General features: G+C 53.4%; 1 protein-coding gene across 1 annotated transcript in view; it reads left to right on the forward strand.

The window, feature by feature from the left end:
• PEPD (peptidase D) overlaps window positions 1-24816 on the forward strand; it is a 112044-nt gene that overhangs the window by 18822 nt on the left and 68406 nt on the right. The window contains exons 4-8 of the mRNA XM_049621016.1: window positions 121-184; window positions 6010-6057; window positions 7648-7709; window positions 15588-15632; window positions 24610-24685. Coding sequence (XP_049476973.1) covers window positions 121-184; window positions 6010-6057; window positions 7648-7709; window positions 15588-15632; window positions 24610-24685 — 295 coding nt within the window. The remainder of the gene's footprint in view (window positions 1-120; window positions 185-6009; window positions 6058-7647; window positions 7710-15587; window positions 15633-24609; window positions 24686-24816) is intronic.

A 24816-nucleotide genomic window follows, 5' to 3' on the forward strand; every position in this document is an offset into this window, starting at 1 on the left:
CTCTGTGTCGGGGCGGGAATGGGCCCTGGGGCTTTATGGTCTGGGCTTGAGAGCGGGAAGGCAGCCCGTGCCGAGTGTGGCCAAACCCTGACCCTGGTGTTCTTTGTGCTTCCCTTTGAGGATCCACTCCAAGGAGTACTTCAAGGAGAAGTATGCTGTGGATGACGTCCAGTATGCAGACGAGGTCAGTAGCAGCCGGCTCCTCTCTGTGCAGGTCAGGGCTTCCGTCACCCCTCCGTTCCGGCATCCCCTTCCTCTCGCTGCCATAGCCTGGCTGTGTGTTGTGGGATGCCACCGCCCGGCTCCCAGCCACCTCGGCAGTGCCCACGTTTGCAGAGAGCAGATGGGAAGTGTGTACCTCAGACCTCCCTGAAGGGGAGGTGCCTGGGCGGTGCCCTGACTCGGCAGCTGGAGGCCTCTGTACCTGGGTTGTGGCTGCTGAGCTTCCCAGTGGGAGGACAGCTCTGGGAGGTCTGATCTAAGCGCCCCTCGGGCTTAGCCCGGGCCTTCACGTGTGGGGAGGTGCTCCCCCATAGACCATTGCCGGCTGCAGATGCTGCTGTCAGAAAAACCCCAGACTTTGAGAGGCCCGTGGGTGGGGTGCAGTTGGAGGCCCCCGGATTTAATCTACTTCCCAACGTGGGTGCCCGGGGGTGTCATGTGGCCTGGGCAGGTGAATGACTGTCCTTCTGGGACTCTGCATCTGTCCCGAATCCAGATAGTCACAAGGGGCTGCCCCTGACTTTCATTGCTGATGGAGCAGGACTGGGGCAGAGGTGAGCGCGCAGCCGTGCGCCCCCATGGTCTCCTTGGGGGACCGAGGCCTCCAACTGCAGCCACTGCCAGGTACACAGGGAGGCCTGTATTACAGGCCCCGTGCCCCAAGCACGTCAGTGCCTGCTGCTCCAGGTCAGGCACTGCTGCTCCAGCCTGGCAGGATTGGCGGGATGGGGCCCTCGCATGCCAATTTCCCCAGACCAAGGTGGCACATGGACATACATTAAGTGCTGGGGGTCATTGTGGAAGCAGCAGAGGAGCCAGCCAGCCAGCTTGAGTAAATGTCCCAGGGGTGTGTGGGCATCAGAGCTTGCTGGGACCCAGGGATGAACTCCGTAGCCAGGACACGGTCTGGAGCAGAGGGTGACTGTGGCCCTCGGTGCCTGGTCAGGGGGGCCTTGGTGAAGGAGCGCGGCTTGCACCCATGCGCCCAGGGCCACGGGCACCTGTTTTCTGCAGCACCTTCTGCCTGGTTGGGTTGTGGAGAGAGGGTGGCTTTTGATCTTTCTTTTTGTCCTTGGATTTCAATACTGAGTTACTGGGGGGCAACTCATAGCATCTAAAGAGTCGGTTAATACACTTGTGACCTGTTGTTATTGATTTCTTTGGGTATAGGATCTCAAATAGCCTGAACATTTACTCACGTGCTCCTAATGAGGTCATTTGCTACTTACCTTGCATCTCTAAGTACCAGGGAGCGAGGGACCCGCTCATCCTTCGTTCTGATTTTGTTCCTGACCCTCTCCTTGGCAAGTGCATCCTTCCTGCCTCTATAAACTGCATTTTAACATTATCGTCCTTGGGGACCTTGACCTTTCCAGAAATTTGGAGGGGGCAGCCTGGGACTCACCAAGTCAGAGCATCTCTTCACTGCAGCCTCCCCAGCTGCATTCTGACATTTTTGCTTTTATGGCTGGGGGAAACTCAACTCCGTTTGTACTGTGATCTGGGGGGAGAAGAGGAGAACTGGCCTCCAAATGCAGTGAAACAGAGTCTGGAGTGGCGGGACGGGAGAGCCGGTAGTGATAGTGTAGAATTACAGCCCCAGAGGGCAGCTCACTTTGAGTCTGTATGTACAAAGCAGAATATTAAATGAGGTCTTCAGAGGAGTTCAGAGGACAGGATCTCAGGTCCAGGAGCTTTTTCTGTGTCCCATCATCGCTGCTGTCATCGTTAATCAGTACTCTCATCACTGTTGCCACTGTGATTCTTACTGGACATGAGGCTCACTGTTAACAGCTGGTCAAATGCTTCACTCTGGGGTGGCACCTGCTGATTCCAGCAACATCCCTTGTGCCCTATCCCATGCAGGCCACAGCCCCTGCCCCATTGCAGAGGAAGCCAAGGCCAAGGTGAAAGGCCCTAACTGTGGGCCCTTAGCCGGGGAAGCAGCAGAGTTAGGGGGCAACCCCAGGACCTTTGGACCCCAGAGACCCTCCACTTCTGCATTTGCCCTGTCAGACAAAGGGGATGACCTAGACTCCCAAGTGACTTCGATTTTCTGTGGCTCGAAATGGAGCCTGACAATATAGACTACTGGATTAAGACACCTGTGCTGGGGGGCCCTTGAGGTGCTTGGGACCTGCTCCATCATAGAAGGTGACAGGAAGCCCCTTGGATCAGGAAAGGACTCCTCAGGCCACTTCTATGGTGCCGAGCCCCAACTGGCTTTGGGCAGCCTTGGTTATTTGTGACAAATCACAGATGGGAAGCAGCTCACTTGCCTTTTCTGAAAGAAGGCAGGAAGGCCAGCACCCCAGGCCGTGGCTGGTCACTTCACGTCATGTATAAAATGCAGGCATCTGATATAGGAAACATGGCTGCCTGGTTCCTTTCATCCCCGTAGACGACCTGATGTGAATTATTGGGAAGGTAGAGCAAATGGTGCCTCCCTGAGAACGGGGTGCTCAGGAGAACCTTGGCAGGTGCTTCAAGACATCTCACTCAAGTGCGGTGCAGAGGCTGGCATTCCTCATGGGAGGGCAGCTGCAGGGTGGAGGGCACGTTTCATGCGCTTGCTCTCCTTTGTGGTGCCGGGCACATGTTGGGAGGTGCCAGGGTCACTGGCTCAGATGCGGGCAGGATGGATGAAAGAGATACCATTGTGGTGGCATAGAGACAGATGCTGCCTGCCTCTCGGCCTCGGTGTGGAGAGGCATCAGGGAATGGCGGGGTCTGAGGGCAGGGGTGTGGGGGGCCCTGTGGGGATGGCTGCTACATCTGGACTGCTGGTCCAGAGTTGCTGGAAACTTCATTTTGTCAGGAGGAGTGCCTGCAAATCCATGTGGTTTGTGATCTTTCCTGAGACTTAAATTTTAGAAACAAGTTCATATTTTTAAATGCATTCCCAGCCACCAAGTTGCACCCCTGTTTTTGACTGCCATGGAAAAGAGTTCATTTTTAAACATTCAGATGCTTGCAGGGTCCAGCTCCCTAGAGCAGCGCAGGCTTTCTTACCAGCACCATTTAAGGACTGTCCTGCCCCTTTCTCTGGATCATCACCCATGAAGAGTAGCCTTCAGGCCTGGTTGGGGCCCTGGGCATGAAGGCGCATGAGATGTCCTCGGGAAGCCTCTGATTGTCCCCAAGGTGGGGAGGGTCCCTGTGCACAAGGCCCTGCTAAATTCTGTGTGTGCCATCTACCTCGACCTGCCAGAGAGGCCCGGCTGCCCGGGGAATCGATGCTGGCCGTGGTACGAAGCAAGTCAGGGGCATTTAATGGCACTGGTTTGTGAGAGCTGATGGGTCCCCAGTGACCACCGCTCCGTGGAAATGAGGCCCTGTGCTGACAGAGCCGTGCCGTCCCGTCCCGTGTGCTGGAGCTGCATTTTGAGCTGGCGACACACAGGCGCGTCCCGTCTCCTTCATCGCCAGGCCTGGAATCAGGGTCTGCTGATGAGAATGTACTGCTAATGGGTGTCCGTGGGGAAGGGCGGGTGGAGCTGCCAGGCTGGGGGAGGTTTTGCAACCGCAAAGGTAACCAGGGCCCGCTCAAGCAGCCGTGATCGATGAAAGACGCTGCCCTGCCAGAAGTAGCAGACGCCCAGCCTGCTCGGTGTCGGGGCTCGACCCACCTGCGCATCAGGCGGTGCGAGAGGACTGCTTTCTGCATTATTCCTAACCGGCACGTCCTGAGCCGTTGCCGAGAGAAAAACCGTCAGACCACACATTCGTTATGTGGCTCCCCTCTCCCAAGGACAGTAGCACATACAATCCCCAAGTGCCTGCTTGCTCTCCGGTGCTGCTGCCGTAATTGACGGAATCATTCTGTGCTGATGAATGTAGACCCTTCACATCGACGTGACAACACACCCAGGGGCCTGACATGCACAGCTCTTGTTCTTTTAATGAGTCCCCCCCCCCCCCGCCCCCCACTCCTCCAGGAGGGCCTGCGGGAGTGGCGGGGATTCAGCCAAGCCGTTGGTTTGTGCAGCACAGAGGTGGGGGATTCAGTGTTCAGAGCGGTTCCGAGTCAGAGGGGAGGGTCCGGGTGGGGAGGGAGCCTTGTGCACCATGGTGGGAAGACGGTTGGTGCACGTGTGGAGAGTAACCTGGCCAGTGGCATCAGAAAGGTCAACGTATATGGCGTTTCACCTAGCAGTCTCACTGGGTCTAATTTTGTTTTTAAGGAAATACATTTTTAAAGGAATTTACGGTAAGGAAATAAACACGTGTAGAAGAATGTTCATCAGGCATTACTTATACTGGTTAACCATTAGAAATTACTTAAGTGTCCAGTGGAGGAATGAGTAAGTAAATCGTGTGCCATATCTATTGAGAGAGGGCCAGGCAGCCATATGTTCAGCTCCGAGGCTTGCTCTTTTTGAACTGTGAACCTCAACAAACGAGCGAACCCATAGTCTTTCTCATATGTGAAATCTGGACATTTGTAGCACCAGCTTCACGGGTGGCGAAATGAGATGATGTCTGAAGGACTGGCGCAGGCCGTGATCAGGGGCTCATTGGCTGTTTACTATCCCAGGCAGTAGTGACTGGTGGGAGTCACGTGGCTGAAGAGTAATCTCAGGAAATAAGTGAAGTGTGTAACTCCTTATGATCCAAATGTCATTACGGATCTCTGTTTTTATGTGCAGAGGTAAAAAAAAGTCTCTGGGGATGGGATTGTAGGTGTATTTTATCTTCTTATACTTTTCAGTATATTCCAGGTTTTCTCTGGGAGCCTCTCAGTATTAAAAAATCATGTATATATATACATATGTCAAAACTTATCAAAATGTGCACTTTAAATATGTGCGTTATAGAGTATGTCAGTGGTAGCTCAGTAAGGCTGTTTAAGACACAAATAAATCTTCCTCACTCTCGCCCTGTGTCGGGGTGTGAAGGAGTTTAGGGTGGGGGGGGTGGCTCAAATGCAGTAGGAGCTACAGTAGCCAAGATGCAGGGCAGACTGAGGAGTGGGGGCCAGGAGAGGGAGAAAGCGCTCCCACTGGGGTGGTTGGCGTTCTTGGGGTGCAGATGTCATGGCTAATGCAGGGTGGTAGGTGCTTTGCTGAAGGAATGGGGCAGAAGAGGAGAGAATGAGCGAGCCTGTCTTGGGGGGCCAGAGGGCCTCGGTTCTCGGTACGCACTGATGGGGTGGGGAGGAGGCGCGCCAGGCAGAGGTAAGAGCCCAGGCAAAGGCGTGGAGAGATGGGGTTGCAGGACACGCTCCTTCATGGCGTCAGGGTGCAAAGCAACCAACATGCAGGGGCAAGAGGCCTGCATGGGTCAAGGGGGAGCAGGGATGGAGAGTAGGGATGTAGGATGGGGGACAGAGGGTAGACAGGGTCTAGGAGATGAATAGGGGACAGGGAGGAAAGTGTCTGCCCTGGGGACAGGAGGCTGTTGGGATCAGTGCCTAAGAGCTCTTATGAACAGGTCTTTTAGGCGGGACTGGCAGATGGACAGAGGTGCTGGCCTCGCAGTGTGGGCAGGTCTGGCGGTTTGGAGCCTGGGATGTGTGTGGGCCTGGAGGTAGGGCAGCATGTGGGAATGTGTGCCATGTTTGGGTTTGAATCCCTGCCAGTTGATAGCCGTGTGGCTTTCAGAAGTCACTTGGCCTCTGTGAGCTTCGGCGTCCTCAGCCGCAGGATGGGGACAGCAACGTCACTGCCCGTTTTAACACTGTGCTCCATAAATGTGAGCCGTCATGATTAAGTAATGGTGGTGTATCATCTCCATCAAACGTCTTCACGGTTGCTCAAAAGTGGATTTTTCTTTCTGACCTTTCAGATTGCCAGTGTCCTAACATCACAAGGCCCCTCTGTGCTCCTCACTTTGGTAAGTGGCTGGTATCCAGGGACTGGACACCACGGGGAAGGGTTTCGGGGAGCTGCCTGTCCCAGCAGAGGCATAGGGGAGGATTGAGAACCCAGAGGAATGGTCATCGGTGACACAGAGCGACACCTTCTCATCCGGGGGAGCTGAACGTGTCCAGGGTCACGACCTCGATTCTCCCGTGTCCCTGGGATGTGCTGTGTTCTGGCAGAAGGCCGCTGTGATGAGATACCTACTCTAAGGGTTAAAATAAAACCCAGCCGGAGAATGTATTTGTGTCAGGCTGAGCTCCTGGAGTCCGTGGATGTAGAATATCAATGTGCTTCCGCCCTGTGTCTCCTCCATTGTTAATAGGATTTTAAAGACGCACCTGTGGCATCTGCCCACGAGGGTGCTGGGCTTGTGGCATCAGATTTAGAATCGGGTACACTGAATGACCGAGGGCCTGCCACAGCCTGGGGGTGGGGTGGGGTGCACGGCTGGCCCCTGGTACCACGTGGGGTGGGGTGGGGAGCATGGTGGGTCCTTAGTACCATGTGGGACAGGGTGTGTGGTGGGTCCCTGGTGCCACCTGGGGCTGGGTGGGGTGTGCGATGGGCCTGTGGTGCCTTAAATAGGGCTGTGGGGGCACCGGGGCTGCGGAGTGGCTCAGAGAAGAAGCCTGCTGTCTTGCGCTTTTTTGACCTTGGGGAGTTTCGAATATGGAGAGTGTGCAACCCTTCTTCCCTCCCAAAGTGACCTTTCTCTCCCTTGTTAATCGATCCTTCTTCAGAAATGGTTCTTCTTATTTATTTATTTACTTGAGCCCTTCACATGTTCTCTTTGTTCCGCTCTGCTCTTTTGATGGCCAAGAAGGAAGATTCCGTGAGATGGTTGTGGTCAGAGACGGTCCGGTGTGTTTTCTCTGGGGGCCGTTATTAAACATCGGCCTGCGGTTCCTGAGGGCAGAGGGTGGGTCAGAAGGCCTTGTCTCTGTGGGGATGGCACACTCTTCTCTGAGTCCCTTGGTCTGTCTCCTGTCCTTTCCACCTGGAGTCTCCTTACAGCTAGAGAAAGAAGAGGGATGTAGTGCAGCTTCCTCGTGTCACCGGGGAGGGCCCGTCATGCCTGAGTTGGGTCCTACCTGCATCTCGGGAGGGCTGGATCTGACAGTGCTGTTTGGACCCCGTCAGTGGGGAGCGTGTGTACACGTATGTGTGTGAGGGAGATGAGGCCGGCCCGGGAGAGCAGATCGGTGGTGGAGCCTGGTCCTGTCGCCCCCTTCTGTGCCTGCACAGCCTGAGCTGGTTTCGGCGAAGTGATCTGATAGAGGAGGCTCCTGTGCCCCGGGGACACTGTGTGGCCCCTTCCTCCTTTTTCAAGCTGCGGCAGAGAAAGGAACTGCCTGCCTTTGTGGGGAGGGGGAGGTTGGCTGGGAGCTACCTGACAGGCAGGAAGGGATGGATATGTTTGCCGGGCAGGGGTGGGGGCTCTAGGTTCTTCCCCAGTCCTAAGGCTGGATGGAGGAGGCAGGCACTCCCACGCAGGCTGTGGGGACCTGCGCCGTGGCCCCGTGTGACGAGTCTACCCTTAACGCTCCCTCTGTCTCTGCAGCGTGGTGTCAACACCGACAGCGGCAGTGTCTGCAGGGAGGCCTCCTTCGAGGGCATCAGCAGGTGAGTCCTGGGGCCCCCGGAATGGTCTCCGTCCTGCCCCCCTCACATCTCACCAGCAGGCCTTGCCCTGTCTACAAACTAGACGTAAAGTACGTGAACAGGAAGAGGCTAAGGAGTTAGTTGGGCATTTTGAGGAAATGTTTAGAAAACAATCTGCCTAAAATCACTTCAACTTCTTCTCTGTTGAGCTCCATAATGCAAGTGCAGACCTGCCCAGGCTTGGGGCGCACACACAGGCGGGGGCCTGCTCTCCCTCTGGACACCTGCTCTGAGCTCTGTGGTCTTTGCTCTTCTCAGCCCCTTCTTATTCTTGGCTGCTAACCTCTCCCAGACTGAGTCCCCTGCTGCCCCAGTCTCAGGGACCCCCTTACCTGCCCTTACTCCCCCATTTAGCTCCAGGAAGAGTCTTCAATCCCTGCTTTCCCTCCTGGGCCTCTCCGGGCAGGAAGGCAGATGTGGGGCCCGGAGAGAGCGCTTTGCCCTCCTTGTCCCCTTCACGCCAAGGCCCCTGGAGAGTGCCGCCTGCTAGCTGTGCTGTGTCCCTGGGCCGGCTCGTGCCTGGCCCTGGGGCGTCTGTGGGGCTCCAGGCTGCAGCAGAGGAGCCCTTGAATGGAGGCACCTGTTCCTACAGGCTGCTGAGTGTGGACAGCTCCCAGCCTTGCTCCTGGGCCTCCATTCCTAGCTCCTCCCCCACTGGAGCCTAACTCTGCACCACTGCCACCGTGTCCTGTCGTCCTTTGGTGGACTGAGGCGGTGACAGAGGAAGTGCCTTATAATTATGTATGAGCCTGAGCCACAGGGAGTTTGTGCGGCTGTGTGATATAGGGGTGATTAGGAAGGATTATGAGCTCATAAATATGTATCACTCCCCCAATGATCAGAGCAATGGGACGGGGGCGGGTATCAGGTTTGCTTCTCATTGCTCAAATCCCTGCGTCCTCCTGGGAATTTCCTCAGAACGGCCACACCATGCGCTCACTCTCTGAAATGCTGGCTGTGGAGCTGCCATTTCTCCCCAGGCCCCGGAGGGGGAGGTGTGGGGCCCAGCCCACCGTGGCCTGTCCTGGGCCCAGCCTCCCCCGGTCCCCCAGCACTGTGGACGTGCCGCTGCCCTGCTCACCCATCTTGACCAACACCAACGTCTGTGTTCCCGTGGGCTGGCCCCTCCAGCTTCTCATCGGTCTCTGCCTGGTGGGGAAGGCCCTGAGTGGGAGCAGGGAGCCCTGGTGATCACCTCACTGACTGGTGCTATGACCTAAACAGAGCTTGCCCTCTGAGCCTCAGCTCCCCAACGTGTAGCGTGGTGTTGCCTGGGCTTGCCCTGGGGGTGAAACGGGATCCTGCTCCCCCAGAGCCTGGCACGGAGCTGGCGCTCAGTAAACAGTTGTTCACAAGCACACCCCCATCAAGCACCCCCCCGCCCCCCGTTGCCTCCTGAGCCTTGGTTCCCCATCTATGTAGTGAGCCAGGTGGACTTCAGGATCACTGATTATAAGGTTCCCAGTACCAGTGAGCTGTGGGTTCTTTGCCCCCTCCAGAGTTTCTGATGCCGAGAACCTCCTTAGCACCCCAGGAACAGGTCTGGCAGGTGCTGTGGCAGGTATGGTTCCTGGGAGGCAGCTCACGATGTAGCCCCTGAGAGCAGAGCTCTGCTGGCTGTTCCCCAAGTTTTCCCAGAGAAGAGGCATGGGGAGATTCCAGGGACATCACAGTCAGGGGGCAGTGGAAGCCGAGACCTTTTCCCCTCCCCTGCTAGGAGGAGTCCTGCTGTGAACATGACCTCCCTTCAGTAGGCAGACCTCAGCCTCTGTCCCCTTTTGCTCCCTGGGACTCCTTAGCCCCTGCCAAGAGCCCAGAGGAGCCTCTGCTCTGCCAGACCCCCACCCCACCCGGTCAGCATCTGGAAGCTTTTTTGGAGAGCCAGGACTGCCTTAATGTTGCATGTTCTCCCCAGGCACTGGACTGGGCCCTCTCTAATCTGTAGTCCAGTCCAGGTGGGGCTGACTCTGGGATACTGCCAGGCCCCTCACTACCGGGCTGAGAGCCTGCTCCTGCATGCCGGTGCTGAGGGATTGGCTTCCGTACCCGTGTGCCTTGGCTGACGCACTGCTGGTGAGAGGCCTCCCCTGGGCCTCTCTGCCTTGGAGTCCCCTGGTCTGCCCGTGGTACACCCTCCCTTCCCTCTGGGCCTCTCATCCCACTGGGGCACCCTTTGAGCAGCTCCACCCTCAGGGGTTCTGTTGGGGAGGAGCCTGTGTGGTAGGTGCCCCCACCCCACACGCCACGGGTATGACCTTGGGCCCCAGTCTCTGCCTCCAGCTGCCCGCCAGTGGCTTCCGTACAGAAAGTCATGTCTATATTCCTGGGCTCTGGGTGCAGCTCAGACCCCTGCCTCCCACCATCCTGGCTGCCAGCGCCTTGACTCTACCTCCTCCTGACTTCTGCCATTGTCCTTGAGGGCTGCTGCGGCCCAGCCACCACGTTCACCTGCCTGCCTTGTCTCCAGCTGTTTGCTGGGGCTAATAATAGCCTGTTTCCTGAGCAAGGTGAATCTTGCTATTGTCCTACTTTCCATCAGCTTCTATCATCGGTTATAATAAAGCACCTTATTCCCGGAGGTTTTGGTTTTGACCCTTTTGAACTTCTCTGAAACACCTTGCATCTTGGATTTTTGATTGACCTGCTGTGGCAGAAGTTCCGGTTTCGCTTCTTGGTTTATGCTGATGGGCCATCCCAGGCCATCTTTATCCCTTGGCCTGAGGGGAGGAAGGAGCTTATAGTAGAATGGTGGCCTCAACATGTCCACCCAGTCCAGACCCCCTGGGCACTGGTCCAGGTGGACAGTTGGCCTGCGACCTTCTCTCCAAGTATGGCTCCTGGGGGCTGGCTGCCTCTGGGTCTGTGACCTTGGTGGGGCTGTGGGTTTGGTTCTGGGAGACCTCAGACCTGTCCCAGCCTTCTCAGATCAGGGTCAGGCCGCTTGCTACCCACGTCAGGGAATGTGTCTGGTCTCGCAGTGGTGGTGATGGTAGAGAACAGGAGCAGAGGGAACAGGAAGACAAGGGTGAGGTGGGAAGGGTAGACATGCACCGGGGCCTCCTGATGGCCTGGAGCCCCTGGGGTCACCGAGAAGTGTGTCTATTCTCTCTGGGATGACGGGAACAGGTGCGGAGAGTCTGCTGGGCTTTGTGCTGAGTTTGGGCTCTGGTGCAGGCCACGGCTCCACGTGTGGCCACACTGGTGCAGGGATAAGTCCCACAGAAGATGTGGAAGGATCAGACACCCCATGGGCTCTGGCTGGAGAGTGGGGTCGGGTACTTCTTGCCAGGTCCTGGGGAGGGCATGGCCAGGACTGTTCTGTGGCTGGGGTGAGCCAGAGCTGAGGTGGAGAGGCTGGTTGTGCAGGAGTGGGGGGATGTGAGGTCTCCCCGTGGGCTCCCTCCCACAGCTGCCTGGAGAGGTTGGTTCCTGTAGCCTGGGAGCAGAGGCAGGCATGATAAATCTTTGTTAGCATCTGAGGAGGTAGATTTTAGAGCAGATTTTCCTGAGAGAGAAAGAGAGAGACTGACCATGAAGGAGAAGATGATCTGTGGGGGCCAAGTGGCCCATGGGGGTGCCTTCTTGGCATGAAATAGTTCCCTTTAAAGTAGGCAGACTGCCCAGGAGCCCTAGGCCAGGGCAGTGAGTTACTGAGTGCTCAGTGTCATGCCATTGTCTGAGAGAGAAATATGGTCGATATTTCACATCAGCTGGTTATTCGGGATAAGCCTATCTCTTATCTTCTGGCATTTACTTAAATTGCCTTGCATATTTGAAGACAATTGGTTACAAATGAATTCCATTTAAATAAGCAGTTAAATATGAAATTGCTGAATTTGGGGGTTGCTAATGTAGGAGTATTAATATTCAAAGATGTGAATTTTTAAACCCAGGAAATAGAGGGACTTTATTAAAACCTGATGATCGCAACAAAATGCCGGTCTGTGGCATGGGGACTTGGCATTGTGGTTACTGTTAACTTGTGTATCAGTGTGAGGTGTGGGCTTCTCATTATGGCCCATGGAGTCTCCATGAGGAGATAGGAACCCACCCCAGCCCCTAGCAAGGGTGGGCAGTGGGGGGCCCTTCTAGGGCCTGTTCTCCGGCAAGCCTCGCCTCCCTCCTTGGGTTAGAAACTGCAGGGAGGAGGACAGGGACAGGGACAGGGATGGTTGGGCCCATACTGCTCACCCTTTGTCACCTGTCCCTCAGGCAGAGCCCATCAGGGAATTACCCTCTGCTTCTAGGATACGCGCTCCCCACCCTCATAGGCACTGATGGGTTTGTTGTTGTTTTTACCCAGTTGATACATGCTCATCATAGAAAATGCTGACTACACAGAGGTAACACCCAAATTTCATCACCCCAAGTTAAACCCCGCCAATGCTGCGGTGAATGTCTTTTGGACTCTTCTGTGTGTGTCTTGAGTGTTTTTGGTTTTGTGGGTTTTTTTAAATTTTAATTTTTATTTTTTTTACTGTTTATTTTTGAGAGAGACACACACACAGAGCGTGAGCGGGGGAGGGGCAGAGAGGGAGGGAGAGACAGAATCCAAAGCAGACTCCAGGCTCTGAGCTGTCAGCACAGAGCCCAATGTGGGGCTCGAACCCACAAAACGTGAGATCATGACCTGAGCCGAAGTCAGACGCTTAACCGACTGAACCACCCAGGTGCCCCTGTCTTGAGTGTTTTTGTATCTGAGTATGCATTTGTGTGCATCTGTGGGTTTATGTGTGTATATTTAGGGGTGGATCTTTGTGTCTTAGTCTGGGTGCGTCTACATGCCTGTGTGTGTGTGTGTGTTGCATACACATCTGTGTGTGTTTACGTGCATCTCTTCCTAAGCGCATGCCTGCCTGTGTGTGTGTTCATCTTACCTGTCTCTTTATATCCATGTTACCTGTGCGCTGGGTCACTCTGCTGCTTGTGTGTGCACGGGTGCACATGTGCATACGTATGTACATGTTATAAAGTGAGATTTTACTGCTGTGTTTGCCTGCTGAGTAGATAGGCCATTGCTTTTCCTAATGTCAAAGTGACATTTGGGGAAATGGGAGGCAGAGCCTGGGTTGTCGTCTTGATTTATGTCATTTGCTGCTATGCTCTTGACTCCAAACCATGTTGGCTGCCTGAGGTCTCTTTGATATTTCACAAGTAGGGCTTTGATTCTACAGCATTTCGGGTGACTTTGAATTAGTCAGGTGACTTTGAATTTGTGTAGCTAGGATTCCCGACAGCTTTGGAGAGCTAGAATCCTCCCGGCCTGCTAATGCCCCCTTCTCCCTTCTCTCCTCTGTCCCTCCTTCTTCGATGGGCTCAGCCAGCAGTGGGGGTACCAGCTGCACAACCACGGCATTAGATAGGTGTTTTTCAAACCCTGGTAATGGGGCCATGGAGAGTCCTTGCCTGGTCACAAGCCAGCATGCCCTATGTGTAATATCCTGACCTGAGATGGAGCAGGGCTCAGAATCCAAAGGGTTGAAGGCTTGCTGGAGCTTCTCTGCTGAGGCCTGTGCTTTGTGCTGGGCCATGCCAGGCTTCCCCAGCTTTCCCACTGACACCTTGGTCTCTGGGTCACACATGATGTACCCCGACCTGATCTTTTTGTCTTCTGGGGTCCCCTTGTCAGTTATGTTTATCTTATCAAAGAACACATTTTGACTTTGTACATTTTTCTTTATTTTTATGTCTGCCTTTTATTTCATTGATTTCTGTACATTTTCATTTCCTTTTAATTTCTTCAGGTTTGTTTGTTCTTTCTCTAGCTTCTTGAGAGAGAAGAAAGGGACATTCTTGGGATGGGAGCTTAGATCATTGTTTTCAGTGTTCTTTTCCACTAAGTACGTTTTAGAGCTATCAGTTTTCCTCTGGGTGCTGTTTTAGCTGCATTTCACCAGTTCTGATTTTTCATGCTTTTAGTTTCTAATTTTGTTATTTCTCTTCTGAACTGTGGGTCTTTAGAAGTTTGTTGCTTAACTTCCAAACAATTTGGGATTTTATAGTTTTCTTTCTGTTACTGATTTCTAGTTTAATTCTACTGTAATCAGTGTACATTTTCTGTATCTCAGTGCTTTGAAATTTCTTGAGACTTCCAGTGTATGATCACTATGACAGATGTTTCTTGTGTACAGTATTGAACAGAAGTGGAGAGAAAGGAAATCCTTGCCTTGCTTCTCATCTTAGGGGAAAGCTTTTTATCTTTGACCGCTAACTATGATGTAGGCTGTGGGTTTCTTGTAGATATCTTTATCAGGTTGAGGCAGTTTCCTTCTCTTCCTAGTTTACTGAGTTTTTTTTATCATGAAAGGCTGTTGGATTTTGTAAGATCCTTTTTTTGTATCTATGTGGTTTTGTTCTGTATTCTGTTGATATAAATTATTAATATAATTAATAGATTAGAGCATATTACACTGATTATTTTTGTCTGTCAGAGTAACCTTATATTCCTGAGCTAAATTGGACTTGGTCATGGTGTGTATCCTTTTTATATGCTGATGAGCTCAGTTCGTTAAGCTATTTTTTTTTTAATTTTGAAAGAGAGAGAGCGCGCGCGTGAGCGAGCAAGTTGGGGAGGGGCAGAGACAGAGGGAGCCAGAGAATCAAATCAGGCTCTGCACTGACAGCACAGAGCCTGATGTGGGACTTGAACTCACAAACTATGAGATCATGACCTGATCCCAATTTGGAGGCTTAACCAACTGAGCCACCCAGGTGCCCTTGTTTTAATTATATTTTTAGTTGTTACCTGGGGGATTACAAATGACCTCTTAAACTAATAACAGTCTAGTTTGCATTAATGTCAATTTCAGTAGTCTACAACAAATTTGCTTCTATATAGCTTTGTTTTGTCCCCTCCTTTGTGCTGTTGTTGCATACAGATTGCATCTTCATATGTTCTGTTGGTCCACACAGATTTATGATTGTTGCTTTTTGCAGTTGTCTTTTAAGTCAGGAGAAAAAAGGAGTTACACAAAATACATTTACACTGTCTCTGTACTTGCCTATGTAATCACTTTTCTCAATGCCTTCATTTTCTTCACGTGGATTTGAGTGAGTCTAAGGTTGTTTCACTATAGTCTGAAAGATTCCCTTTAGTATTTCTGGTAGGATAGGTCTTCTAGCGATGAATTCTCTCAGGTTGTTTATCTGGGACTGTTTTAATTTTTCTTTCATCTTTGAAACACAGCTTTGCTGGATATAGAATGTTGGTTGACACTTTTTTTTCTTTCATCCCACTGTCTTCTGGCCTTTATAGTTTCTGATGAGAAATCAGCCATTAATCTTATTGAGGGTTCCTTGTATGTCATGCTTTTTTTTTTTTTTTCCTTCCCCTCTTACTGCTTTCAGGATTTTCTCTTTGTCCTTTGAAAGTTTGATTATAATATGTCTGAGTGTGGATCTCTTGGGACTTATCCTGTTTGGAGTTTATTGGGCCTTATGGATGTGTAGATTAATGTTTTTCGTTAAATCAATGACGTTTTGGGCTATTATTTTTTCAGATATTCTTCTCCTTCATCTCTCCTTTTCTTCTGGGACTCCTGTTATAAGTGTGTTGGTACACTTGACAGACGAGGCTAGGTCTGCCTGGCAAGAGTGGAGGGTAGTTTTGCAGCCGAGCAGCTTGCTCTCCCAAGTGACAGCACTTAGGGGGCTCGGTGCGGCCGCATGTCTGCTGCAAGCAGCGGGCGGCAGGTCTTCTGTGGGCCGGAGGATCGTGGAGTTATAGTTTGCGGCCCTCTTTGGGTCGTGTCCTCTCTTGGTATGTCTTGAAAGAGGTATTTCTTGCTGGGAGATGATGGACCATTGAACTAATAGGCTTGCTTTGTGTTTCCTCTGCAGGTTTAACGTCAACAACACCATTCTTCATCCAGAGATCGTGGAGTGGTAAGTATTGCCTGTGGCTGCTTTGGCTGTCTGTTGTGCTTCCGCTCAGGAAGCTCAGAGACCCGGCTGTCGCCACCTGCTCCATCTCAGAGAGCCCCTCAGACAAGACAGTCCCCAGAACAGCTCTCTTCTCTGGTTCTGTGTGTGTGTGTGTGTGTGTGTGTGTGTGTGTGCGCGCGCGCGCGCGCCAGTTGGTCTGTTTTTCTGAAAGGGCATAAATCACTTGAATGTCAATTAAATTTATCTTTTCCTTTGTTAAGCAGTCTTTTAAAAACTCCTACCCTAAGCGAGCCACACTTACATAGCTCACTTAAAGTAGATAATGAAAAGAGTAAAAACAGACATCATCCATAATGCTATTACCAGAAAGGTAAACGTGTTTTCCTCCTGTGGCATCTGTGTCCTGACAAGTTGCCAGCCTTTTGTATGTGTTCTTGTGTTGCCTAGTTTCCTCCCTTGCTGATACCGGCAGCCCGGTCCTGCAGCACGACTGGTTTCTGTTAGGTCACAGCAAGGCAAACCTTCTCGGGTTGGGCATCCCCTCCGTGGGCCCTGGAAGTGGCCCTCCAGCTCTGACGTGCCACCAGTTTTCTTCCTAAGCCATCGAGTTGCTCAGCAATAAAACGTGTTTTATTGGTTCTAAGGCTGCACTTACTCTGAATGTAGAAGAGCGGCGAGGTGGGGCCTTTGGCACCTCATCACCTGACAGCGGGGAGGTGCGCGGACCTTTCATGTCTGATGCTATGACCTTGTGGTCGTGTTTCCCCATCTGGTTGGGAGATCTTGCTCACCTAGTCTTGGAGTTTGGGCACCTTCCGACTAGGGGAAGCTCCATCAGGAAGAAGGAGGAGATGATGCAGGTCCAGGGGCCGCGTGTTCCGAGGCCTTGAGGGCAGTCAGAGAGATGGGCAGGGTGCTGGGTTGGCTACGGTGTCCGCTTGGACTTGATCTTGAGAGAAACGGGAACCATGGGAAACCTTTGACGAATTTAAGCAGGAGAATGGTAGGATTGTGTTTGTGTTTTAAACGATCGCTTTGGCCTCAGTCTGGAGACTCAATTCTAGGGCAAGAGAGGGCACAGGCTGCCAGCTGGGAGGCTGCTGCAGGGCCCAGGTGGCAGGGGAAAGGCGGTGTGACAGAGCTGAGAGTGGCGTGGCAGTCCAGGGGAACGCCCCTGGGTGGAGCCGGCTGTGACACGACTGAAGGATGGAGTTGAAGGTGACTCCATTTTTTTGTCCTAAACAGCTGGGTGGGTGTCACTGAGATGAGGATGGCTGGGAAGAGCAGGTGCCGTGACAGATCGGGGACTTGTTTGGGGCATGTTGAGTTTGAAGCAGGTTCCGGTGGGAGAGAGGCTGGGCCAGAGGTGGAAATCCGAGGGCCTTCGGGACTGGCATCGGGACTGACCCCTTGGGAGCGCTCACCGGAGGGCAGGCCGGCCAGCCCAGCTCTGTCGGCAGCCGTGCGCCCTCTGAGGATGGGGCCTGGGTCCTTCTCGTTCACAGCCTCCTTTTCTTGTTTTTGGAAAGTAACAGACGCCTGGCCCATCTGTAGCTCCCAGTGGACAGAAGACTAAATCCTGGATACCCAGGAATGGGCCCACACCCACTTACACCCCGCAGGTGACGTTCCCTCACGGCTGCTAACAGTTCGGGTGCTTTGGAGACCGGGCTGGGTTATCCGCTCCGGCATCTCCTGAGGGATCAGCCATTAGCTCGTTACTTTGGAACAAGCACACTTTAATTCTAGTGACACTTCCAAGGCTCTGAGGTGGATTCTGCATTCATAAGAATACTTCCCAACTTTATCAAAGCCAGCAGCAGAAAGGACTTATTTGGCATTTGATGGCAGTAGAACTATTTTAGAAATGTCACACTGTCCTTCCTGCCTCAAGGGTGTGTTTTAATAGCATGGGTTCTGGCCTCTGTAGTGACTGCAGTCATTCTCGGGTGAGATCCATGGTGGTCTTGATCACTGCCCTCTTCAAATAAGCGAAGGAAGGATTCTGGGTGCAATGGCAGGCTGGTCCCTCATTTATAGGAGAGGGTTTTCTGTGATGTTAAATTATGACTCACTGGCACATCTTTGGGCCCCTGTGTCCTGAATGCTTTCATCACCCCCTCTGTCTAGGCCCCATGGAGAGGGACTGCCTGGGGTGACACAAAAACCCTCCACGCAGGCTATTCCAAACTCTCACCCCAGCTTGCACCCCTTGGGAAGTGGCTTAACTTTTCTGAGCCTCAGCTACATCTGTCAGTGAGCTTGTAGTAATACCTAACTTGTGAAGATTCACCAAGTGTCTTAGACTATGCAGGCTGCCATAACATTTACCATCAGGAGTGGCTTATAAACAACAGAAATGTATTTCTCACAGTTCTAGAACCTTGGAAATCCAAGTGCTAGCACACTCCGTGTCTGGTGGGAACAGACTTTCTGGTCCCGAGGTGGCCATTTTCTTGCAGTGCCCTCACATGGCAGCAGAGGCAGGGAGCTCTCTGGGGTCTCTTTTATCAGAGCACCAATCCCAGTCACAAGAGCTCTGCCCTCATGGCCTCATCACCTCCCAAAGGCCCCACCTCTGCATGCCGACACGTTGGAGATTAGGTTTCAACATATCAGTTTTGTGGGGGGAGACAAATATTCAGCCGATAGCATGGAGCCTCAGTCTCCTCACCTGCAAAACAGAAGTGGTCTCCCTTGGTGGATGATGGCTCAAGGCTTGAATGAGAGTAGAAGTCAAGTGCTAACTCAGCTTAATAAAATGTCACCTTTTGAGACTTCTTGTGTGCAAGGCACTGTGCTAAGCACTTGACATATGTCACCTCATTCAAAGAGATATTTTGCTTATGCTTTAAGCTAGGTGCTCCGATTATCCCCATTCTTCAGATAAGGAAACTGAGGCACAGGGAGATGATTTGCCTGAGGAAAAGCCAGGGGCTGAGCCCAGGTCGGTAGTTCCCGGATCTTGTGCTGCCCCTTGTATATCTGAGGGGCACCCTGGAGGAGGGGGGGGGGGGGGGAGGGGTGCCTGAATTTCAGCCATTTCGAAGTCCCCTCTAGGCCACTGTAGATGCAGGGGTGCTCAGAGGCCCCGGCATGGATCTTGTGTGAGGTCAGCGTGTGCAGGTAGGTGCCCAGGACTGTGTGGCTAAGCCTCCTTCAGCACCATGCCCCCTGCCACTCATGCACCCCGGCTCCTGGTTAGCTGCTGGGCTGGGGATCTGGGATTCCTCCCAGAGCCTATCTGGTAGGCAAGGAGCAGCCTCTGCTAGCACAGAGGACGCTTCCTTCCTAGTGTTTGTTTGGGCGTCATTCATTTCCTTTCTGTGACTGCTTTATTGTTTTCCATTCTCTGAAGCAGTGCCTTTTTGATTTCCTGTAAATTCCTCTATCATCATACTCTTCCCCAGAAACATAAGATCATAACTGATAATTTCTTTTCTTGTGCTGGGTATTGCAGTTTGGATGTGGAGGTCAAAAGTTGAAACTTAAGAGCAGGCGTCTCGCTTCCATAATTTAGGCTGTGGTTCTCCTTTCCTGTTCTCCAGATGATTAAATTGATCTGAAGGCAGGTTAGGAAATAAAAGGAGATACTTTTGTGCAGTCTTAATAGCTCGGCACCTTGGATTTCAGTTAAGTACCACTGGAAGCGTCACAGAAGAGCAAGCATGTCAGCAATTGCCGTGTGCCTTGTTGGGTTTTAAGAGAGACTGTGTTAAATTGAGTCACACGCCGATTTTAGAACTGTTAATTACACAGAGTGAAGGTGTCCTGCGTGTATTAATCCGGCAGTGGGATAACATACCTGTTTCTCCTTCCCCTGGCTTTCTGTGTGCAGGAGGTGGTGAGGTGTGGATGGCACAGCAGGACCCTGCATCCTGGTAACATGTCCCGAATTAGAAAAGATACGTAGATGATGACCTAGATTCTTGGTGTGTACGTGAAAAGTCTTCCAGTAGGGTTGCTGTCTTTGTCTCCTGAGGAAGAGGCATTTAACCCTACGTTAACAGGAAAGCCAAGTGGACAGTGGGGATCCTAGGGCAGAGTGACTGTGCCCCAGAAGGCAGCAGATGGGGTGTGGGCACATCAGGCAGAGGGGAAGGCGTGGCCGGGCCCCAGTCAGCAAACGCAGAGGTGGACCCTCCCATGCCTCCCCTGCGCGCGGCCCACGCCACGACTCAAGCACACTCAGCTCACTGCTGAGCGAAACCGCTATTTTCTTCATGGCTCTGATTTCTTTGAGAGGGCTTATTGATTGAGCCTCCTTAAGATATGTAATTCCAACTAGCTCTTTCCTTTCTGTCCCTCCTGTTGTTCTGGGATTTTATCCTTTGCAACACCAGGTCATGGGGTATAGAGGGAATGGATGTGGGGTCCTGTGGCATTGAACTCTGCCCGCCTGCTCCCGCAGAACCATCCCCTGCACATTCATCTCCAGGAGGGATGGAATACTTGTCCCTTCAGATGGGTTTTGTTCAACACGGTGGCACTTTGACACTTAGACACTGATTTTGGAAATACTTCATTCTGTCTTGCTACTATTTTAATTAGTGGAGCATTCAAACCTCAGTTCATTAATGCCTTAATCCCGGGTTTAATGCCCAGAGGCAGTTTTGTGACCTATGCATATTTAAGGGGAAAAAAAACAGATTGCAGAAAAAAAATCTCAACCTAGTCCGGTTTTTGTCGTTTCTGGCCTGTTGCAGGGGACTCTGGGCCTGGCGTAGTGAAGGGACTTTCTCTCCACTCCTGCTCCCCTGCCCATAGCGCTGCCTTCCCCCTGAGTGGCCCACTGGCTGTGATGATGCTCACGGGTGTGGCCGCAGGCCTGGGGACTCTGCACGAGTGCCGCATCGCCTGCACGCATCAGCCACCTCCTCTTGCTAGTCGAGGAGCCTGAGCTGTTTCCAGCGCAGACTTGTTAACTGCATCTTGTCCTGTCCTAAGCCTGGGTCCTCTGATGCCTCGTGGAGGAGGCAGCCTCGGTCCTTTCCTGGGGATAGAAAACTTGCAGATTATATTGCTTGTTGCCACCCCACACATCCCGGGGCCAAACAAGGCTGGGGCCGAGTGTGACACTAGGCATCCCTCACCCCGGAGGCCACTGGGACAACAGAGGCGGGGCCGTGGTGGAATCCCTTTTTCGTTATCTTTTCCTATCCACGAGTAATGGAAATAGCCTCCTCAGGCTCAGGGTAGTCAGTCCTTCTCGAAGATAGCGAGAAATTGCCAGATGCTGGAAAGTCTTGTTATTTTTTTACAGTAATCTTAAAAACCGTTTCTGGTGCTTGTGTCCTGGAGATAAGGGGGGGGCCAGGCTGAACGCCCAGCACCTGGGCAAGACTTAGGCCCAGAGTGCCCTGTGGATAATCAGGTGAGCCAGCACACAGGCATCTGTTCTTGGGGTCTTTAAAGCTTGGATTCATGTGGGCCAGGCTGGTTTCGTTGGAGAACTGCCTTTGTGGCATAGTTTGTCCTGATTCAGTTTGATTTCTTTCTTTTTTTCTTTTCTTTTCTCTTTCTTTTCCTCCTTCCTTTCTTTCCTTCCTTCCTTCCTTCCTTCCAATGTTTGTTTTTGAGAAAGAGACAGAGTGCAATCAGGGGAGGGGCAGAGAGAGAGGGAGACACCCAAAGCAGGCTCCAGGCTCCAAGGTGTCAGCCCAGAGCCTGACGCAGGGCTTGAACTCATGAGCTGAACCGTGAGATCATGACCTGAGCTGAAGTCAGATGCTCAACCGGCTGAGCCACTCAGGAAGCCCCCTTTTTTTTAAACATGACTTACAAGTAAGTCCTGAGTAAAGCAGCTAGAAGCCTCATGTGTCATCTTCCACAAACTCAAATTGGGCAAGAAAACAGGACGTGGCCTCCATGGCTGGAAGTGCTTGCGTCTCTGATGAGAAGAAAATGTGGTTCCGGTCCAGGTCCCCTTGGAGGAGAAGCCAATGGCCACCAAAGCTTTTAAGCAAGGAAAAGCACGATCACATTTGCGTTTACTAAAGATCCGCAGCCGCTGTCCCTGAGCACATGGGTCTGGAAGCACGAAGAGGCCAGAGAGGTTGTCCAGGCCGGAGGCAGTGGGGTCTGGATGGAGAGAAACAGAGGGTCTGAGAGAGGGTATAGAGGTGGAATTGCAGCCCTTGGTCATCACTTGGATGTGGGAGCAATGGATAGGGGACAGGAAGGGATCTGGGATGGCACGCAGGTCTCTGTTGTAAGTGGCAGGGGGGCGCTGCAGCTGTGGGGTGAGGTGGGGGAGTTGGCGTCCCGCCGAGCTGGAGGTGCCTGGGGGACCTGCGGGTGGAGGAGCGGCTGAGAGGCCTGTGCCACAGACAGCCATTCGGGAGCAGGTGCAGAGGTAGAGTGGAGAGGGGGAGGGAGGGAGGCCTTATCGGGAGATGGGAGCAGCCCAGCAGTGCCAGGGGAGGCGGGGGTCACTGTGCTGCTTCCTCTCCGCACTCAGGGAAGGCCTCTGAATTTGGCAGCCTGGGGTTCTCCCACACATTGTGAGAGGGGGGCTGGCAGGGGGTAGGGGTGGGCTGAAGGGAGAAGAGGAGAGGGGAGAGAGGAGGGAAGGGGATGGGGGAGAGCTCTGAGATCAAACACGAAAGCTCCTCTCGCTCCCCGCCTAAAGCAAGGACAGTTGTGGTTTCCCTTCCGGAAATGTGGCGGAGTAGCGGAGGATAGAGCTTGGCTGGAGGAGGAGGACGGGGGGTGGGGAGGAGGAAAGTGGGTGGTCGTAGAGCTCCTGGTAATAGGGGCCACGTGGGCTCTGAACCCAGGTGTGTGTTGGGGTGCTGAGCCTGATCCACCCCTTCCCTTGTAAGTGGGTGGGGAGGAGGACGTGAGTGGGGAGGGGAAGGCTTGAGAATTTGGAGAGGAGGGGAGAGAGAGGAGTGCATTTATGCACTGAGCAGGGGAGGGGGCCCAAGGAGGGGAAGGGAGAGATCTTGGGGAGATAAAGTTAAAAGGAGCCCTCCCGCCCTGCACGCCCCCGTGCAACTCACAGCAGAACTGGGGCCGTGGCGAGACCGGTGGGGCTGGTGACTGGGAGCTTTTGGTGTGCCATCCGCCTGGCCGTGGATTTTCCCAAGGCCTTCATGGCCCTGGAACATGGGGGCAGCAGGCACAGGCTCTGGCTCATCCCTCATGAGGGTTTGGTTAAGGCCACGCAGATGGGTGGGCACAGGGCCTGGGGGTCTGGAATTTTGGCAGGAGTGGTAGCTGGCAGGTTGGACCAGAGGTCTAAGCCCAACAGAGGGTCAGAGGGCTGGAGGCGGGCACAGCCTGGGCCCGGTTCCCACCTGCGTTGTTACTCTGGTCATCACCGCATGTGAGAACAGAGAGGCCCACTCCTTGCTTACCAGTCGCTCAGGCTGGAACCGAGCAGGCGGCAATGGGGAGCAAAGCATCAGGCTCTAGGTTATCCTGTGAGTGGATTTGGGCCTGAGGAGCCTGAGCCGCTCACCTGAGTCCTGCTCTGGCTTTGGGCCCTCACCTCCAGGGCACAGGAAGCAGCTTTCTGGTCCCCAGGTGGGCTGCTCCCAGTGTCCTGGTGGAGAATCAGAGACACCTTATGATGATAAAGAGCCAAATGTCAGCCTTCAGGGACTCCTTCTCAAGAAAGAAAGGATGTTCATTTGGGAAAAGTCTCACTGGGCTCAGGGGTTTATATTTTCCACATCCCCCAGAAAGCTTTACGGTCTTAGGAGGGCGTCTCAGTGCTCCAGGATACCTTTGTCACTTCCCCGTGACAGATGGCTGGCTGTCCCAGCTGGATGGCACCATGCAGACGGCATGAGTCAGTGGCTGACTGCGGCTACTTCCGTGCAGTCTCCAGAGGTTTGCTGCCCCTGATGGAGGTGGGGGCAACTTCGCTGCCGTCCTTGGCCCGGGTCGGGCTTCAGGGCACAGATGGCGGCCGGATGAGAGACAGATACGCTGTGAACAGAGGGGCGGGCCATCGTCAGACACTCTGGCTTTGCTGATCTGGAGGTTGCTCGAATGTGTCCCCTTCGTGAGAGGGAGGGGAGCTTTGGTGAAGCCGACCATGGGGGATGCACCGAGGATGCTGGGCTGTTAGTGACTGGTCGCGGCCACCACTGCCCATGGCCTAGAGTTGCTTATTCAAAGTGGAGGGGTAGACAACCAGTATTTCTGTAGCTTCTCTGGTTGAGTCTTACTTGGCAATGAGATCGATTACAAAAAGACCTAAGCAGATCTGAGAAAACTAACATGAATTTACTATGAGGACCCCAGGACCCCCTGGAGTCCAGTGGCAGGAGGCACAGCTAAGTGTCAGAAGGACAGGAGGGTCTCTGGGTTGTGCCTGCCTGCCCCACACAGCACCCCCTCTCTTCTCGTGTCTTCCTGGTCTCCTCTCTGCAGACCAGCTGTTTCCACAATTCTTACCTGCACTCACAGCTGGAAGTGGCTGCACCACCTGCTGTCCCCACTCCCACCCCTGGCTCAGAGTCAGGGGTTATTCCTGGGCTGCCCCGAGGGCAGGCGGGTGGGGTAGGGAGGAAACAGGAGACCTCTTCAGCGAACTGGGCAGAGCCCCGGAGTCAGCACAGTTGATTCAGGTCTAAGAGCCTTGCCAGGTAGATTTTATCCCTTTTATGGATGGGGAAACTGAGTCTCAGTGAGGTAGCGCGTGTCTGGCTACAGAATCTGGGCCTCTTCCACCACCCACGGTGGGTTCCAGATCTTGAAACTGGAAACAACCTGCACGCCCAAGGCTGGCATTAAATCAGGATGGGCGGTGCTTAGCGCAGCATATCCGTCCTGGGCCTTGGTGGCCCATCTGCAGCCTGGCTGGGCGCGAGCTGGCCCTGTGGTCCTTCCCAGGCTGTGCAAGGTGTGACGGGTCCCGAGGTCTCCCTGGTGGGGGTACGTGGGGTGGAGGCGGTGGTGGAGGGGGCTTGTCCAGCCAGCCCCTGCTGGGAGTCACTGACCTGCCACTTTGTTCTCTCTGAAGCCGGGTCTTTAAAACGGACATGGAGCTGGAGGTTTTGCGTTACACCAACAGAATCTCCAGTGAGGCCCACCGGGAGGTAAGTTGGGCACAGGCTCGTTGGGGTGCTGGTAGCTGGGGTGGGCGAGTGGCGTTGCTCTGAGCGGGGCAGGAGGGCCCCATTTGGATGGGTGGTCTTGGGGAGCTTTAGTCCCAAGTGCCCCATGAACA

The sequence above is a fragment of the Panthera uncia genome, assembly GCF_023721935.1.
Source record: "Panthera uncia isolate 11264 chromosome E2 unlocalized genomic scaffold, Puncia_PCG_1.0 HiC_scaffold_19, whole genome shotgun sequence".
Taxonomy (NCBI): domain Eukaryota; kingdom Metazoa; phylum Chordata; class Mammalia; order Carnivora; family Felidae; genus Panthera; species Panthera uncia.